Here is a 17695-nt window from a genome sequence, read left to right as displayed (position 1 = left end):
TGTTCATAAGAGTAAGCTAATATTAAGAGTTCTGAATTTCCAAATGGTGACAAATAGAATGAAGAGGTAATGAGATGGGTAGGAACGGAGATCCCCTGACGAGTGCCCATGAAGGTGAGACGATGAGAAAAAAGAAAACACCACTGTCCATCCAAGAGATACTGAGAAATACCTATTTGTTTATGGCACAGGGAAATGAGAAGGCGTTTATCAAGCATTGAAATTGAAACTGCTCCTGGATGGAACCTGGTTTAATGCTGTGCTGCAAAAACCATGATAGGGGAGGAAGGGTCAGACTTGGACTGGCTTAAAATCCATGGTTTACTTCATATTTTATGATGGCAGAACAGCAGTGGGGGTTGGGAGGGAGCTGAGTTCAAGACCCACGGGACCCTTTCATGGTTGCTGCAATAAGATCTGACCATGTTGTTTCTACTGAGGACATAACCTAAAAGTTAGAATTTGGCTTATGGTGATTTCATTTTCCCCACATCCAAGGACCTCTGGGAGAAGTCCATGGAAGGGTAGCCTGGGATGGTCTTTGGTTCAAGACCTTGAATTTAAATCTTAGTGTCAGGCGATTTTTCCATATGCTATTGAAGAGGACTGAAGGAAGATCTTCACACATTTCTGAATGTATTCCCTTACTGGATCATACCACCTGAAGTGGACTGTTAAGTAATAGGTTTTATCAGTCATGTAATTATATTCTGAATAGCACAATGAGAAATTGCTGGATGTGGTAGAATACTCACAATAGAAGTACATCCATCGATAAATTGTGAGTGACACATAACTATAATTGACACTGTAATTAGCCTTACTATTCCGTTTTAGCAAAAGCCTGTTAGTGGCATTGCTCCACCACAAAAATCCAGATATTTTATGTTTAAAAAGTAGTGGAATCATGTTTCTTGTGCGCAGTGGTAATCATCGTCATGTATTCATTTGCGTTGGGAGTGTCAATCTGTTCAATGTTAATGTTTAAAATAGAAAACTATTTGGGCAATTTTTGTGTTGGTATTTCAATTTTTTTTTTCACATGCCAGAAACCTTAAAAAAAAAAAAAAAAAAGAAGTTAAAGATCCTTGGATGTCTCTTAACCTCTTGGAGGCCTATGGACTGAAAAGGATGTTAACGTGTCGTTTCTGCTTCTGGAAGATCACAGTTGGCTTAAATATACTATACAAACTTTTGGCACTAGTTCAGAGTTGGCGTCCTCCCATAACTATCCAGTCTGTGGAAATGAACTTTTATGAATCTTTTGTGATTAATATGAAGAATATAGTATGGATGGAAATGCAGTAGAAAATTTGATTACTCCAGAAGGAATACATGACATTAGGTGAATTTTTTTTTTCAACTGCAAATTCTCTTTCTTGAGTATTTGAAAAAAAATTCGGGGCGGGGTTTGCAGGTGGGGTCTGCCAGGGTGGCTCAGTCGGTTAAGCATCCAACTTTGGCTTAGGTCATGATCTCGTGGTTTGTGAGTTTGAGCCCCGTGTCAGGCTCTGTGCTGACAGCTCAGAGCCTGGAGCCTGCTTCGGATTCTGTGTCTCCCTCTCTCTCTGCCCTTCCCTCTGCTCACTCTCTGTCTCTCTCAAAAATAAATAAAAAATGTTTAAAAACATTGTTTTGAGTATGTTGACACACAGTGTTCCATTAGTTTCAGGTACGCAACATGATTCCACCCGTCTATGTGTTAGGCCATACTCGCCACAAGTGAAACTACCATTTGTCATCATAAAGTATTACTTTAACATCCTAACCTGTAAGTTCCCCTCTGCTATTGAAGTCTATATGAAGATAGAGTTTGGGTTATTTTTACTGCTAAGATGACCCTCAGTCTCCATCAGACCAAGAAGTCATGCCATACTTTGTCCTTCAGTTTAGAAATCTGCTTCCTTTTTATTCAGGCTTCTGTCTTTTCCTCTTGAGCTGGTTATCTACAAACACAGGTTGTTGATTTTCTAAATGACTCCAGGCCTCAATATTGGTGTTCTAGACCTCTACCACCTGTGTTTGACTTGGCAGGAAATGTTTTTTAAGTGACATAAACAATTTTAAATTTTATACATTTTTGCATGTAAGATCCTGTGTTTAATACTCAAGGTCAGGTTGAAGTGGAAAACACATAGAAGTCATTTATTCATTCTGTTCATCTTGCTTTACTATATGAAAAGTACTTTAGGAGCAAATACTTTTTACAGGTGGGTTCTTTTTTAAGAATGGGTCTCTAGTGGGTCAGTGAGAGAAGGGGGTTGATAATTCACATTATGTGAGGATATTTGAAAATATTTCCTTGGAAAGCTTGTCCCGTGTATGGTCATGGTAGAAAATAAAAGTATACAGAGAAGACAATAAAATTATTTCAAACCCATTTTGTAACAGGCAAATCATCCTTAATTTCCAGATTTTCCCTATGGTATGTATACACACAAATGATTTAAACATTTTTTTGTTTACTCTTTGTACTCTGAAAATAAATGACTATTTATATTCTAAAAGGTTACATATAATTTATATAAGTATAAGGTTATGTAATTATATAAATATAAGGTTTTATATAGTTATATAATTACAGGGTTATATGTTATAATCCCATAAATACAAGGTTATATATATCATAAATATAATCTTATATCTGATTTGTATTTTATTCTTTCACTGGAAGAATCAGCTATAAGGCAGATGTCATTACTGAGTGGGGAGTGGTGGCCAGAATGTTAACAGATCCAGAGTTCTGGGGTAGACAGTAGAGGGAGTAAGTGTAAATACTTGTCAGGATGTTGACCCTACACATTAGGATTGCCATGAGAACTCCTCAAAACAACCCAAAGGATCTCCAGGTAGAAGCCAGGCCAGTTAAATTAAAATATGTGGGAGTGGGCTGTTGGTGAGGATGTTGAGAAACTGGAACCTTCATTCTTTGTTGGTGATAATGTAAAATGGTAGAATCTCTAAGGAAAACAGTTTGGCAGTTTCTCAAAAAGTTCAATACAGAGTTTCCATATGACCCAGAAATTCCACACCTAGGTATACACCCAAGAGAATTGAGAACATAGGCTAACACAGAAGCTTGTACCTGAGTGTTCATAGCAACACTGTTAATACCAGCCCAAAAGGAGAAAGAACTCAAATGTCCACCAACTGGTGAGTGGTTTTAAAAAAATGTAGTACATATATACAATGGGATGTGAGTCCGCCTTTAAAAGTAATGACACCTGATACCTGCTACAACGTGGATGAACATTGAAACATTATGCCAAGTGAAAGAAGCCAGACACAAAAAGCTACATATTATAGAATTCCATTTTACATGAAATGTCCAGACTGGCAAATACGTAGAGACAGAAAGTAGATTAGTGTTTGCCAAGGGCTGTGGAGAGGGGGACATGTGACCTATTTGCTCATGGATGTGGTGTTTCTTTTTGGAGTGAAGAAAATCTGTGATCATTGCACAACTTTGTGATTATCCACCACTGGCTTGTACATTTAAACAGGTGAATGTTATATGTGAGTTGTAGCTCAATTTTTAAAAAAGTTGAGGGCATAGGGACATTAAAAAAAAAGGTCCTAAGATGATTTTCACATATAATAGTGAAGACCCGCTTTAAAAAATGGAATTTGAAAACTGAGTGCCCTGTAATTTAAATCTTTGTCTTCACTCATTGAATGAATTACCAAACAAGGCCTTGCATAGCTGGTCCTACCCTACCTTTTAAATCTGTCTCCTCACCTTTCTGTTTTGCTTCCTGCTTTTAGACTCTGCTCTCCCTACCAGCCCTCTGTTCCTTCCATTTCTTGAAGACCTGATGCTCATTCTTGCCTGGGCACTGGTTTCCTTTGCACGGAACACTCTGTCCCCAGATGTTCGCATATAATGAGCTCTGCCTCATTCAGATATTTACTTCCCTTTCCACTAAACCTGTTACTTCATCCCCCTCTGAGTCACTACCTACTTCTGTACCCTGATTATTTCCTTCAAATCACAATCAGGAATATCTCGGCTTGCTGATGATTTTGGTGCCCACCGCTCACTGATGCTTCTCACCATGCCCTTACAATGCTCCATGAGAATAGGGGTCTGGTCTGGCATGGTCACTGGTAGAATAGTATTTAGAAAATAGTAGACACATAATAAATACTTGTTGGCTGAGTACGTGGTTAGTTTAATGAGGAACTAATCCAAGGAAAGACTCCTTGAGTGTAGGCAATCCCTGACACCTTTGTAGTAGAAGGGGAAGGAACCAGGGGAGTGAGATCAGAGTTGGTGGCAACACATGTAAGTGACAGGGGAGAGCGGAGGGGCAGAGGTTGCTGATGAAGTGAGAGCTTGAAAAAGCGTTGGCATTTTGAAATGCTTATGTGTTTTCTGTTTATAAATAGCGGAGCTTGAGGTTTTTTTTTTTTAACAATTGAAAATTTTTCTTTAGTGACACCATAGGTTGATGAGTTAATCTACTTTACTAAAAATTGTTTTTCTTTGTATAAAAATGTTAAGGTACGCCTTTACTTCCTTGCATTCTCAGACACTTCAGGCTGTCTTCTCTTTCTTTTTGTTCTTGTCATTTTCTTATGGTATATTCTTCTGTCTCCTGTGGAATTTTGACATCTGCCTGTAAGTAAGAAGGTTTTATAAGTTTCCTAAACCTAAATTATGTCTCAGCTATCCATTTATGTGCCTTGATTGTTTTCCAAGTCCCCAGTAAAATGTGTTTGAGAGCCTGGCCAGCTGAAAATATGCTGTTTCTCAGTGTGATCACAGGTCATTTTTCCTGGTAAGGTTGCTCTTAGAATTCGTTAGCCAGCAGCTTTTCGAGCTCATTTACATTTTTGGTTGGCTAACCTTTGAGTCCCCAGTTTTTAAATAAAGTGAATTGGAATCAAAACATATTTACCACTTGGTAGAAGTATCTGGACTTATTTGCAATGTGGTTTCTTCTGATGACTCTCAGAGACTTGGTCATGCGTTCTAGGGTTGGTCTAGATTCCTGCCATTTGCAAAGTCTTATCAGGATATAAAAAGACAAAATTATTTTATTTATTTTATTTTTTATTTTTATTTTTGAAATTTATCATCAAATTGGTTTCCATACAACACCCAGTGAAGAGCAAATCATTTTAAAAGTAAATCTTAGTGGGGCGCCTGGGTGACTCAGTCGGTTGGGTGTCCAACTTTGGCTCAGGTCATGATCACAAGGTTCGTGTGTTTGAGCCCCACATTGGGCTCTGTGCTGACGGATTGGAGCCTGGAGCCTGCTTTGGATTCTTTGTCTCCCTCTCTCTCTCTCTCTGCCCCCCTGCTTGTGCTCTCTCTCTCACTCTCTCAAAAATAAACATGAAAATTAAAAAAGAAAAAGTAAATCTTATCACTCCCATCCATAATGGAATGACACATTTATTTTTCAAGGTAAAATCTAACTTTTTCATTCTTTTAACCAAAAAGACAGTGTTTCTTTTTCATCGTGTCTGGCTTCTTGGGTCCCTGGGAGACTTCTCTTGTCATGGCAGACTATTCATCACAGATTGTTTTAGCTGGGATAGTTAGTCATTTCCTCCTACATTATATTCCTGAGGAATAACAAATTTTTATTAAAGATCTGGAGAATTGAAGAACACCCAATGCTGACAAAGTTATGGGGAAATAGGCCTTTTGCCTATATTACTTTGAATGTAAATTTTTATAAGCCTTTTGTGAGAGATAGTTAGCAGTACATGTCAATAGCTTTGAAGATTCATTATCCTTTGAACACAGTGATTCTCACATCTAGGAACTGAGCTCAAAGAGATACACAAACATTGCAGTACGGAACACATTTCACATAGCATTGTCAGGAGAATTAAATAAGTGTTTATGTAGAAATTGGCTGGAATGAAAATACTGAATATGGTATTAGCTGTTATTTCTATTTAATCAGGTGCTACTTTTTTTTTTTTTTAAAATTTTTTTTTAATGTTTATTTATTTTTGAGACAGAGAGACAGAGCATGAACAGGGGAGGGTCAGATAGAGAGGGAGACACAGAATCCGAAGCAGGCTCCAGGCTCTGAGCTGTCAGCGCAGAGCCCGACGCGGGGCTTGAACTCACGGACCGTGAGATCATGACCTGAGCCGAAGTCGGACGCTTAACCGACTGAGCCACCCAGGCGCCCCTCAGGTGCTACTTTTTCACCAACTCTGCTCTGCCTCTAATATGGAGAAAATAGCAGTCACCTAATGGTAGTGCAGTGCCAAATACATGGTTTTACTTGCATTTTAGTTTGACAATTCTGTACTGGATATAGGAAAGCGGTTTTCTAAGCAACTTGGCAATATTATGTGTTAGCTGGCAGTTAACAATTACTTGTTGAATGAAATGTGGCATGACTGTTTGACAGCATACAATACCAACAATGGTATGATGACTAGCTTTATAAAATACTTGCTAAATGCTTTCCATGTGTCCTTGAGAACAAGGGACTGTTGTTATCCCCACTTCATGGACTTGTCCTAGAGCTGTGTTCTTAACTTCATTATCCCAGGGGTTCTGCTGGGGTTGGGCTGGGGAGGAGCTTAAGAATCTACTGTTTTAGAAAAGCTCCCGAAATTATTTTAATTGGAACAAGTGCTCTAGGAAAGTCCTTCTCAACCTTTGATGCATGGACAACACCGCTTGGAATCTTGTGTAACTACAGAATGATGCAGTGGGTTTGGGTGGGGGGAGAGCTTGGCTATCTTCATTTCTAACATCTCTCAGGTGATACTGACCTTGTTGGTCCTCAGACCACATTTTGAGTAAACAGTTCTTGCAGTGCTTGGCAAAATGTGAAGACTTAACATTTGTTCCAAAGAAATCATTTGCTTTGGGAAAAGAGAAAGTAATCATGAAACGAGGTCCTGGTAGTCTGTTGGTTAAGATTTTGCATCCTCACTAACATGGTCTGGTAGGTGCCTTTGCTAAAGTCCTGAGTTTCTCAAACTTGGGTTGTTGGGTTTTGAAGAGTCCTCACATTCTCAAAGGGAGTTTATATTTTGTGTTCTCCATTTGATAAAATAATGGGAAAATAATGGACATAGGCATGTATTCCGAATCACCAGATGACTGACTTACAAGGATACTGCCGTGTGGTTTTGGCACCAAAGGATTCCCTTATTGTGACAGTACCTTTGGTTTAGGGATTCTGAAAGCGCAGTCTCTGGAGTCCTAGATTCCCAAGTTTGGGAAGTCCTTAAGCGTGTCTTCTCTGAATAATATCCTTTAAAGGAGATCTTGTGAGGTTCACAGTGAATTTGAGTAAGCCACTTGACTTCCCCCCTTATTCAATATCTCTAAAATGAGGGAACTGGATCTAAGTGATCTCTGTGGGCCTTTTCTGCCTCAAATTCTAGAATTGATTTTTCTTTTGGGGGACAAGGTTAAAAGCATACGGTAGTTATTTCAGTTGGACGTTAACATCACATTGGAAAGCAAACCAGGAAGAAACCTGATCTACCCTGAAGTGAGCTGTTGTCATCTCCCGTTGTTAATGGTTGGGAAATTTAACGTTTTAGAGCTTTTGCTTTTGTGCCCATTGAACCTTATTTCACTGCAAATTAGGCTGCCTATCTAGCCCTATCAGAAAATGACTGATCAAATCCACTGAGTCACAAAATTAAATGTGAATAGTCAATAGAGACCTTTTCGTTACTTCCTTTCTCTGTACTATGTTTTGAAGACAGAGTTCTAAAAATAACGTGATGCTACTGGCTGCTGTGAATTCTAGGAGATAGGCAGAGACAGGTTGCAGGAAGTAGAGAGGTTAAGAGAGGGTACAAATAACTTCCACAGCAGAAATAATGGAAAATAGAGACTGACTTAACACATTGAAGGCACATATTTTTAGTTCAGGATAACAGATGTCATTATTAAGGAATATAAGTTAAAGAATTGGCTAAAAATATAAGACCTGGGGTTTTCATTAACATGCTATTATTTATAAACAGGCAAATGCAGGTCTCAGTCACTGTTGCTGGAGTCAGCCTTCTATTTCTGTCTTAGCTGAGGCTGCTAATAAGTCTAAGGGCCTAAACATTGGGCTGAGGTCCTTAACCCAGTGCTTGGTTTTCTGGATGCCAGTAGCTGTCATCTCCATATTTATTAAGAAACCGATATCCTGGGAGATGATTTTCTCCAGGAATTCAACAGAAGATTGATACATCCAGTCTTCTTGTTTGATTAAAAAAATAATCAGCAATTTTACTTTCGCTTAAAATGCAATTGCTTTTGGTCATCTTCATGTGAGAGGAGAGTATTTAATATTTATCTCAGCCTTGCAGACAGTTTGAGATCCTAGAGATGCAGGAATCTTCCCATCACACAGTATTGGCTCTTAGCCATTTCTCTACTTGTGTTCCTCTTATAGTTGCTGGAGTGTTCCTTTTCTACTGAAATTAAAACTTGAGGAAGCATGTCTTTTAACAGCACAAATAGGCAGAATTTTACCACAATTAAAGAAGAAGCTGAATTGGGTTTGGGTAAAGAGATAAATAGTACCATTTTTGGTAATATTTCTTGTGACGTAGATGTGCTTTACTTACACCATCAGCCACTGTTTTCAGATGAGATCTCTGAGGGTACAAATAAAGCTCCAGCATATCAGTAACTATATGAAATTCCAATGCTATATTATTTCAATGCCTCAGAAGGTGGACTTGGGAAGGATGGGGAAGCTATCTGAAAGAGACATAAGGGGGTAAGAATATGCCATGGGACTTAGAGATTGATCTGCATTTATAATGGGAAATTGAGCATTAGTTTAGACTATAATAAGAATAGCCTCTATTGACACTTGTACCCCAATGTTTACAGCAGCACTTTCAACAATAGCCAAAGCATGGGAAGGGCCCAAATGTCCATCAACTGATGAATGGATAAAGATGTGGTCTATATACATAATGGAATACTACTTGGCAATGAGAAAGAATAGAATCATGCCATTTGCAGCAATGTGGGTGGAACTGGAGGGCATTATGCTAGGTGAAATAAATAAGAGAAAGACAGATATCCTATGTTTTCACTCATATGTGGAACTTGAGAAACTTACTAGGAGATGGGGGGAAGAGAAGGGGAAAAATAATTTGAAACAGGGAGGCAAACCATAAGAGACTCTTAAATACAGAGAACAAACTGAGGGTTGATGGGGAGGGGCAGGGTAGGGGGGAAATGAGTGATGGGCATTGAGGAGAGCGCTCGTTGGGATGAACACTGGGTGTTGTATGTAAGCGATGAATCCTGGGAATCTATCCCCGAAACCAAGAGCACACTGCACACACTGTATGTTAGCCAACTTGACAATAAATTTTACTAAAAACCTAAATTAAAAAATTAAAGAATAGCCTCTACTGAATGAAATAGGATGTATAATTTTCATATCCATGGGAAAAAAATTGACCTAGTCAGTGGAAGGTAGGAAGGAAAATAAAGTGAAGCAAAAAGAAGATGAAAACAAAAGTGAAATAGGATGCTCCAAATAAGCTCAAAGAATAATTGGCATAAATGCATGAGGTTAAACTAATCAAGTAGGTTGTTCCATGGATGGAAACTAAACGCTATATTATTTATAAAGTACATTTAAAAGGACACAGTCTAATGATAAGGGGATCCCTGCAAGCTCAATGTTTGGCTCAAGTAATTAGAGTGACTGTGACATGGTAAATCTGAAGAAATAAGGAAAGGGAAAAAAAAAAACAGGTGAAACAAACATAAGAGCAGAAAATAAGCAGTAATAGAGAAGATTAATAGAAGCAAAGAACGGAAAGAAAAGGTTCTTTGAAGCTTAATAGGTAAGATATAAATTCCAGGATGACTGATAATATATATGTTATGAATAGGTACAAAATAAGTAAGGTAAATACGGATTGCAGTTTCAATATGTTAAAGAGAATGTGAGTTTTTACCAATAAAGATTAATTTAGGTGAAAAAAAATGATTTAGGCTAAATTTATCCTAAAAAAAATGATGCAAGAAATAAACCCCATAATCAGTAAGCATTAAATAAATTGTAATGCTTATCAAGACAATCTTCCCTGTAATATAAAAACAGGCCTAGACAGTTTGACAAGTAGTTCTATTTAAGTCTCAAGGAACAGAAAATCCTTGTTTATAAAACTTCTTATTGAACAGAGAAAAGCCAACCTATAAGTTGGATTTCTTTTTTAGACAAAAACCAGGTTAAAAAGTATTGGCTAACTTAGGACATGATAAAACACTAAGATTCAAATCCAGCAGTGTATTAAAAAATAATTTGACTAAGTGTAATTTTTTAAAAGGTGAAAGGATGTTTTAGCATTTAAAAGTGTTACTGTAATTTATCACATTAATGACAAAGAATAAGAAGTTGTTTGATCAATGACAAAGGGATAAAAATTGTTAAAACTAAGTTTTTTTCTTTTTTAAGGAATCAGCCCTTAGCCAACTTAAAATAGAGATTGTTTTTTTAGCTTGATAAAGTCTTTATACTAAAAAAGTATGGCAGACATCATTCCTAGTGGATTTATACTCAAAGGTTTAAACTCATTGCTTTACCTTTCAACACATTACCAGATACCAAACCAGTGCAGCAAGATTAAAACAAAAACAAAAACAAAAACAAAAACCCAAAAAGCACAAAAGCATAAAGATTGAAGTGAGAGAAGTAATTGTCATTATTTCTAAGGAAAATCATTTATATAGGAAACCAAAAAGAATCAGCAGGAACTATTATTAGTAGCAATCCAAGGGTTCAGCTAGGTTGCCAGCTTGGAAGGGCAACATATAAAAATCAATAGCTTTCCTCTGTATTGGGAATAACCAATTATAAACTCTGATGATGATAAGATATCATTTATAATAGTGACATAAACTAAAAGCTATCTAGGAATAAATCTAAGAAAGTATTCATAAAACATATAAGGGAAATTTAAAACCCTATTACAAGAGTTTTATTATGGTATTATAGAACGTAAAAGCAGCATTCATAAATGGATTGATTGAATATTATGAAGGTGTCGCATTTCCTCCATTAAAATTTAAATTCAGTGTAATTCCAATCAACATCTCAGGAATAATTTTTTTTTCATGGGGCAGACCTGAATCTACAATTTATATGGGAGAATAAAGATAAAGAAGGATTTTTTTTTCTTACAAGGCATTAACATTATACAACAGAAGTTGGCAAATTACAGCCCACAAGCCTAGTCCAGGCTGCCACCTGTTCTTATGAATAAAGTTTTATTTGGACACAGCCACATCCATTTACTATGTATTATCTTTGGCTGCTTTTATTCTGCCATAACAGGGATGAGTGGTTAGAACAGACTGTGTGGCCGGCTGAATCTGGCCCGTTAGAGAAAAAATTTGGCATCCCTGTTCTTCAGCATCTGGCATAGAATCAGAATATCTTAAGTACAGACTCCTCCCTTTACACATAAGGGAATTTGGTGTAATCATTCCCAGCAATTGGTGTTAGGAAACTGTTTCACAAAAGGAAAAAATTAAACCATTTTCATATTTTATACCAGAAGCAAAGTTTCAAGTAGATTAAATACCTGTTAAAACTATAAAGCTGATAGACAAAAATTTAAGATATTATTTTGGTAACCTTATAGTGGAGACAGGTTTGTTACATAAGATTCACAGGGCACAACCATAAAAAGAAAATTGATCAATACATCAAAATGAATGCTTCCTATTTAATGTATCATATGATAGGAAAACTAACAGATGGTGAGAATATAATTGTCATGTTTAATAGGCCAAGATGCATATTTAAATATACAGGGGGCTCTGAAAAATCAGAAAATAGAAGGGAGGAAACCACTACAAAAGGGCAAAGTATGAATTGGCAATTCAAGAAGGAGAAATATGTACTTATACATACCACACTAGAGACAAAAGTAAAGGATTCCATTTTGTCTATCATACCAGTAAAAGCTACCTAATCAGATACTCTCAAGTGCCGGCAAGAATGTGAGTAAATAGAAGACTAAACATACTGATGCTGGGAATGCAGACTGGTGCTTCTATTTTAGAAAATCTAAATAGTAAAACCAAATAATGGGACTCTAGCCTAGATACCCAGGGAAATCTATGTAAGGGTGGTCATCTGTGATATTTGTGGTTCAAGATTGGAGATAAGCTAGTCCTTTGGCACTAGAGGGAAAACTACAATGTAATCCAGTGAGAGGGAATAGGCATTGGGAAGGAATGAATTACGTGTACCTAGAGCAACATGAATGAGTCGCTAAAACAGTGTTGAGGGGAAAAAAAAAAAGAGTGACATTTAAAGCATGATATGATTTATATACAAATTAAAAAAAAATATGCGGGAGCCCTATGTATTTTTGACATGGCAATATTTATAAAAATGCAATTAAGATTATAAACAATACATTAATCATGAAAAAGTGAAGCTCTGTGGTTGAAAGAATGGAACTGGGCATAGAGGATGAAGGAGAAATGATGAGAAAAATGAAAACCAAATGAAGAGTTTTTCATGGACTCTGAGTAGGGGCTTATCAACTAGAGCCTGTGCTGAAGTCAATTCTGTACAATCATCCTTTAGAGGAAACAAATTCTGGGCACATTAGTCCTAACAGCAATGTTAGATCCAGCTTCTCAAACAATGTCACCAGGTATGGGTCTCTCTATCTTGGCTCTGCCCACCTCTCTGGATGTCAGGTGGACTCTTTTTAGTGTAACTTTTAGTTGTTTTGGTTCATGTGAGCAGATTGGCAACTCAGCAGAAAGAAAGTTCTTCCCTTTAGCATCAGCAGTAATCTTCTTGTGGATCTCCTTTTTTTTTTCAGAGGCTCGTGTTTTGTCCTGTGTCTGCTTTTGAACCAGCCATGTGACAGAAGCCTAAGGATGCCTGAATCACTTTCCTGTCCTTAGAGTCAGGCAGTGGGAATAGCCCCACAAACAGAATATGGTGTGTGGGGGGGTATTACCCAAAGAAAAATCAGGATGGTATGGACAGAAATACAGAAAGTAGATGCTGGGCTGGCAACCTTCCCCCCACCCCCAGCAAAAACCAAGTAAGGTTAATAATAATCATAAGACACACCAAGAGCTGCAGTGGAATTGAATCAATGCTGTTTGCAGAATGACTGAATTGAAATGCCATGTTTATTTAAAAAATTGTGGGGGAAATGAAAAAAGGTTAACTCTAAATATCTGAAGCACTGCCACTTGCACGATACGTATTTCATCCTCTCCAAGGCATGAATTCATGACAAACAAATAGACTTGGAGGAAGGGCAACTATGTAATGGCTGGAATTGATTGTCTTAGAAGCAATGAATAGTGAACTTCGCATCACTGGGTATATTCATGCATAGTCTAGCCAGTTAGTTGGCCAAGATTCTGTAGGGAAGGACCCAAGGATTGGGAGAATAGTTGGGTTTGATCATGGTTCTCCATCCTTTGGGCAGCTTACTCAAGCATAGATTGCTTGGCCCTTTCCCAGAGTTTCTGCTTTGGTAGGTCCAGAGTAGGAATTCAGAATTTACATTTCTAAGTAGTTCCCAGGTGATGCTGGTGTTACTGGTCCAGGAAACACACCTTAAGAACCACTGGGTACATTGGTTTTCAATATCCTCATTGGCCTGTCATTTTTATTAGCTAGTTGTAAATGTTCTGAAAACCAGTATTGTATCTTTGAGGCAAACCTTCTATTTTATGTCTTAGTCCCTGACATGTGTTAGGTTCTTGCCATGTGGGCACTTCTAGATGATAGTGGGTGACATTTGCATGGCCCTCTGTATCTTTTGAGTCTTTGAGAACATGAGGATCATTAAACAGTTGTACATTTGTTGGTATGCTTTGTAAAATAGTCAACCATTTACTGACATTGTCTGTTTTGTAATCTTCTGGTTTCCCATGGATTGATCTATTCTCACAGATTTATAGGAGGATAGTTTCTGAATTGGAAAATGAGTGGTTTTCCAAGGAGGGTCTTAGTTACTCAGGAAGTAACGTTGCCATGCATAAGCATAGGAATGATGGAAAACCCTTACTTGGTACCCAAATGCTAAGCACCGCCTACTGATTCAGTCATATTCCACTCCCTTGACTCCCCCCCCCCCAAAAAGAGAATATGAAATATTTCACAACCTGCATTAACCAGGAATTGTTCTCCTCTTGAAGTCTGTTTTTTTTCTCAAAATTTTTCCCTTCAATTTTGGAATTTTTACTAGAATAGTTCTTTGGAAGTGCTCATGTTTTGGTAGTTATAGGCAAGGTCAAATGGTGTTTGTAGCTTTTCTAAATTGCTTTTACATAAATAAAGATGAAACCATTTGAGAAAAGCATTTAAGAATTAAATGGTTTATAGTCCATGCTTAACAATTAAAAATTTCAGCTTAGCAAAAATGATGAAATGAATGGATAAAAATAACCTGACAGGTGGAACCTAGTAACTTTGGGTTAAGGTGACAACTTGAATTACAGAGGGATTTAAGAAGACTGTTTTGTTGTCCTTGTGCAAGCTTCTGCTTAAAAACAATCAAGGCAACACTGGGTAAGGAGAGGAGAGTATTTTAGGAGGATTTGCCAAGAATCCATCTTAGTGGACTTAAATGGGGAACAGCTTCAGTGATTTCTACTTTGCAACTAACAATCTGTAGTATTGGAATTTGCTTTTTTTAGAGTTGTATATAATCTGAGTTTCTCATCTGAATTTTACAAATTCTCATTTCCTAAATCATCTTCTCTTTCAGGTTTCAACCGTGAGGAAATGTCATTCAGATTTGGCCAACACCTCATCAAGCCCTCTGTGGTTTTTCTCAAAACAGAACTGTCCTTTGCTCTTGTGAACAGGAAACCTGTGGTACCAGGACGTATCCTTTTTGTTTTGTTTTGTTTTGTTTTAAGAGAGGCAAAATAAAATGCCTCTGAACTTAACAGACCAGAGGATTGCAGCATTGGCTTCCAATGTTGGTCTGAAAAAGAAACCAGGGGCTCCGCCTTCCTCCCCCTTTGGAGAAACCAGGTAAGATGTTGCATTTATTCCGAATCCAGTTGGTGGCACCAGTAATATGCTTGATCAATGTTGCAGAACTTTCTGAAAAGAGTTGCTTAGCAACCGTGGCTTTGGAGGTGAATTTTTACTTGACCTTTTCACTATAGTAGCTGTGTAAATAAATAGGTGCTTCTAAAGTGGGCCTAGTGAATATCATGGGTACTTTGTTTTCAGTTATCAGTAGCAAATCTTAATAGTAAGATAGAGATTGGCTGGCACTTTTGTGATGTGGAAATAAGGTATTACCTAAGGATTTGTGATTAACTTGGTGTCTTTACCTTTTAGGGATCATTCTAGCAAATTCATACACCTCAATATACCTAACAAAATAGTCATTTTCATTTTAGGATCTGAAATAGCATTTTTTTTTCTTGGAGAGCATCCCAGCTTCTGGATGGTCATCCAGTATCATTGGTGGTAGAGTTTTATTTCTCTCTGACCATTGACTTGTTGTCTTTCCTGCTGCTGACTTCAGTGGAAGCTTTATTCTTTGCAGTGGGAGCAGCAGGAATTGGTGAAATGTTCTGGAGTTATTTTTGTGTTTACTTAGAGTGTCACTCGTGACTGTGTGCAAATGACTTTTGTACTGATGCTTTAGAGTTATTTTTTTCTCTTTCCCTCTAATTTAATTTACTATGCAGAGGGCAATAAAGTATAAAATTTCATATTTTAAGATAATAAACATTTTCCACACTAAGACATGATTTTACTTTGAAATAAATGTCTCTGTAATTTTGAATCTATAAGTATCTCAAGATTTTTTTTTCCAGAGTAAATTAAAATTGTGTGTGTGTGTGTGTGTGTGTGTGTATATGTATAATTTTTTTCCCCTATGGGAATTTTCAAAGTGTGTGAGAACTTCAGGAATAATCTCCTTTCTTGGCCATATACCTGATGTAACATTGAAAAAAAAAACACAAATAAGAAAAAAAGCACCAAAAGAGAATTGTGATTTTATGGTAGACACCCGGATTCCTTGAATTTAATTTTGACTAAATAAATTATGTACATTTATAAAACTAATGATAACAGGAGTAAACTACTAGTACAAATTACTTCTTGATATTTACCTTTAAATTTATAAAAATAGTCTAAATTATAAATGGTAAATATTTAAAAATATTATTTCTTGTCTACTGAAGTAAAAATAAAAGCTGGAATGGTTCAGGAAAGTCCTATAAAAAAAGAAAAATTTTCAAGCTGTATGTCAATTTTATATGGAGTTCTTCTAAGAGACTTTGAAGTTCTTAAAATGACAGAAGCATTTTATTTTTTCGTTTGATTCTGCTGCAAGTTTGTGGTTGTCTTTTTCCTCTGTGGATTTTTTTTTAATGGTTGAGCATTCTGGTGTCAAAAGAATATGGTTGAAATGCCATATCTCTTTGAGTGCCAGCTTTAATTGACTTTTATCTTCTATCAAAGAGGGGACCTGGGATGAAAATGTGATTTTAGATGAACAAATTTTAATACCTTGCCCTGGAAGTTTGCAGAGTTGTACTGCTTTTTTAATGGTTAATAATAGAATGAATTTAGTTTTGTAATTTTTTTAACTCATATCTTGATAGTAGAAAACTTGATTTTCATGGTCTTTTTAACAAATTTTGTCAGGTGTGATGCAAGATATAGGTCATTGACATGCATGTACTTCAGTTGAGGTGTCTGCCTCTGGGAAAATGCACAAGCTGAATAGTGAGCCGTTAGTAAATGATGACTAGTCTTTTTCCAGATGGCACTGGAGCTGCTGTTTTGGAAATGGGTCCTGGTCAGATCTCCTATCTTTGAGTAAATGCCAGGGACATGAGGCACGTCGCATTAAAATGAGCAAACCTCAGTTTGCTTGGAAGGTAGCAAGAAGGAGCAGACCCTTTCTGAGGATAAGAGAACCAGGACATTTCTATAATCTGTATATTGAGTGAGGCATTTCATATCTGCAGGGTTGAAAGGGGTCTCAGGACCAGTAGATAATGTATTCAGACAATCCTTTTTATATGATGATTTTGTGATTTATTTTTTTATTTTTTTACTTTACCTTTGTAAACTCGGCTAGGTGACAACGGTGAGAAGAATCTTAATACGTTACTCATTCGCCTGCAGAAAGCGATATTCTTTTGTCTTGTGATTTGGGAATTGAAGCTGTGGATAGCTCTGCCCACTCACATTTCATGAAATAAATGGTGAGATGTCTGCAGCGGGCTTTAATCTTCCCCCAGTGCTCTGTTCTGTCTGCCCTAGATGAGCCCCTTGGTGTGGGTGTCCTAAGTCGTACAGCATCTTGAACCCTCCCTGCTCCTGGACTTCTCTCCAGCCCACACATCATTCAGACCATGGCTCCCAATCCTATCTTTCTCCTTCCTAGTCCCTTCCAAACTACTAGTGAATATAATGAATGTTTTTTTTTTTTAAGGAGAAAGTCCAAACTTTTTAGCATAATCTTCAAAGATTTTCACTATTCTTTTTTTTTCATTTTTAATGTTTATTTATTTCTGAGAGAGAGAGAGCATGAGTTGGTCAAGGGGCAGAGAGAGAGAGAGAGAGAGAGGGAAACATAGAACCCGAAGCAGGCTCCAGGCTCTGATCTGTCAGCATGGAACCCGGCACGGGACTCGAACTCACAAACTGCGAGATCATGACCTGAGCTGAAGTCGGACACTTAACCGACTGAGTCACCCAGGCGC

The 17695-nt window shown here is 37.3% G+C and overlaps 1 protein-coding gene across 9 annotated transcripts in view; it reads left to right on the top strand.

Moving 5' to 3' along the window:
• Positions 1–17695, top strand: part of FHIT (fragile histidine triad diadenosine triphosphatase) — a 1408202-nt gene that overhangs the window by 614882 nt on the left and 775625 nt on the right. For all 9 annotated transcript variants that reach the window (XM_042929865.1, XM_042929864.1, XM_042929861.1 and 6 more), the window contains one exon: positions 14719–14838. In XM_042929865.1, the coding sequence (XP_042785799.1) occupies positions 14736–14838 (103 nt within the window). In that variant the 5' untranslated portion in view covers positions 14719–14735. The remainder of the gene's footprint in view (positions 1–14718; positions 14839–17695) is intronic.

The sequence above is a fragment of the Panthera leo genome, chromosome A2 (genome assembly GCF_018350215.1).
Source record: "Panthera leo isolate Ple1 chromosome A2, P.leo_Ple1_pat1.1, whole genome shotgun sequence".
Lineage (NCBI taxonomy): Eukaryota > Metazoa > Chordata > Mammalia > Carnivora > Felidae > Panthera > Panthera leo.
The sequence above is the reverse complement of the archived record's forward strand: the minus strand, read 5'-3'. Positions and strand labels throughout refer to the sequence as shown.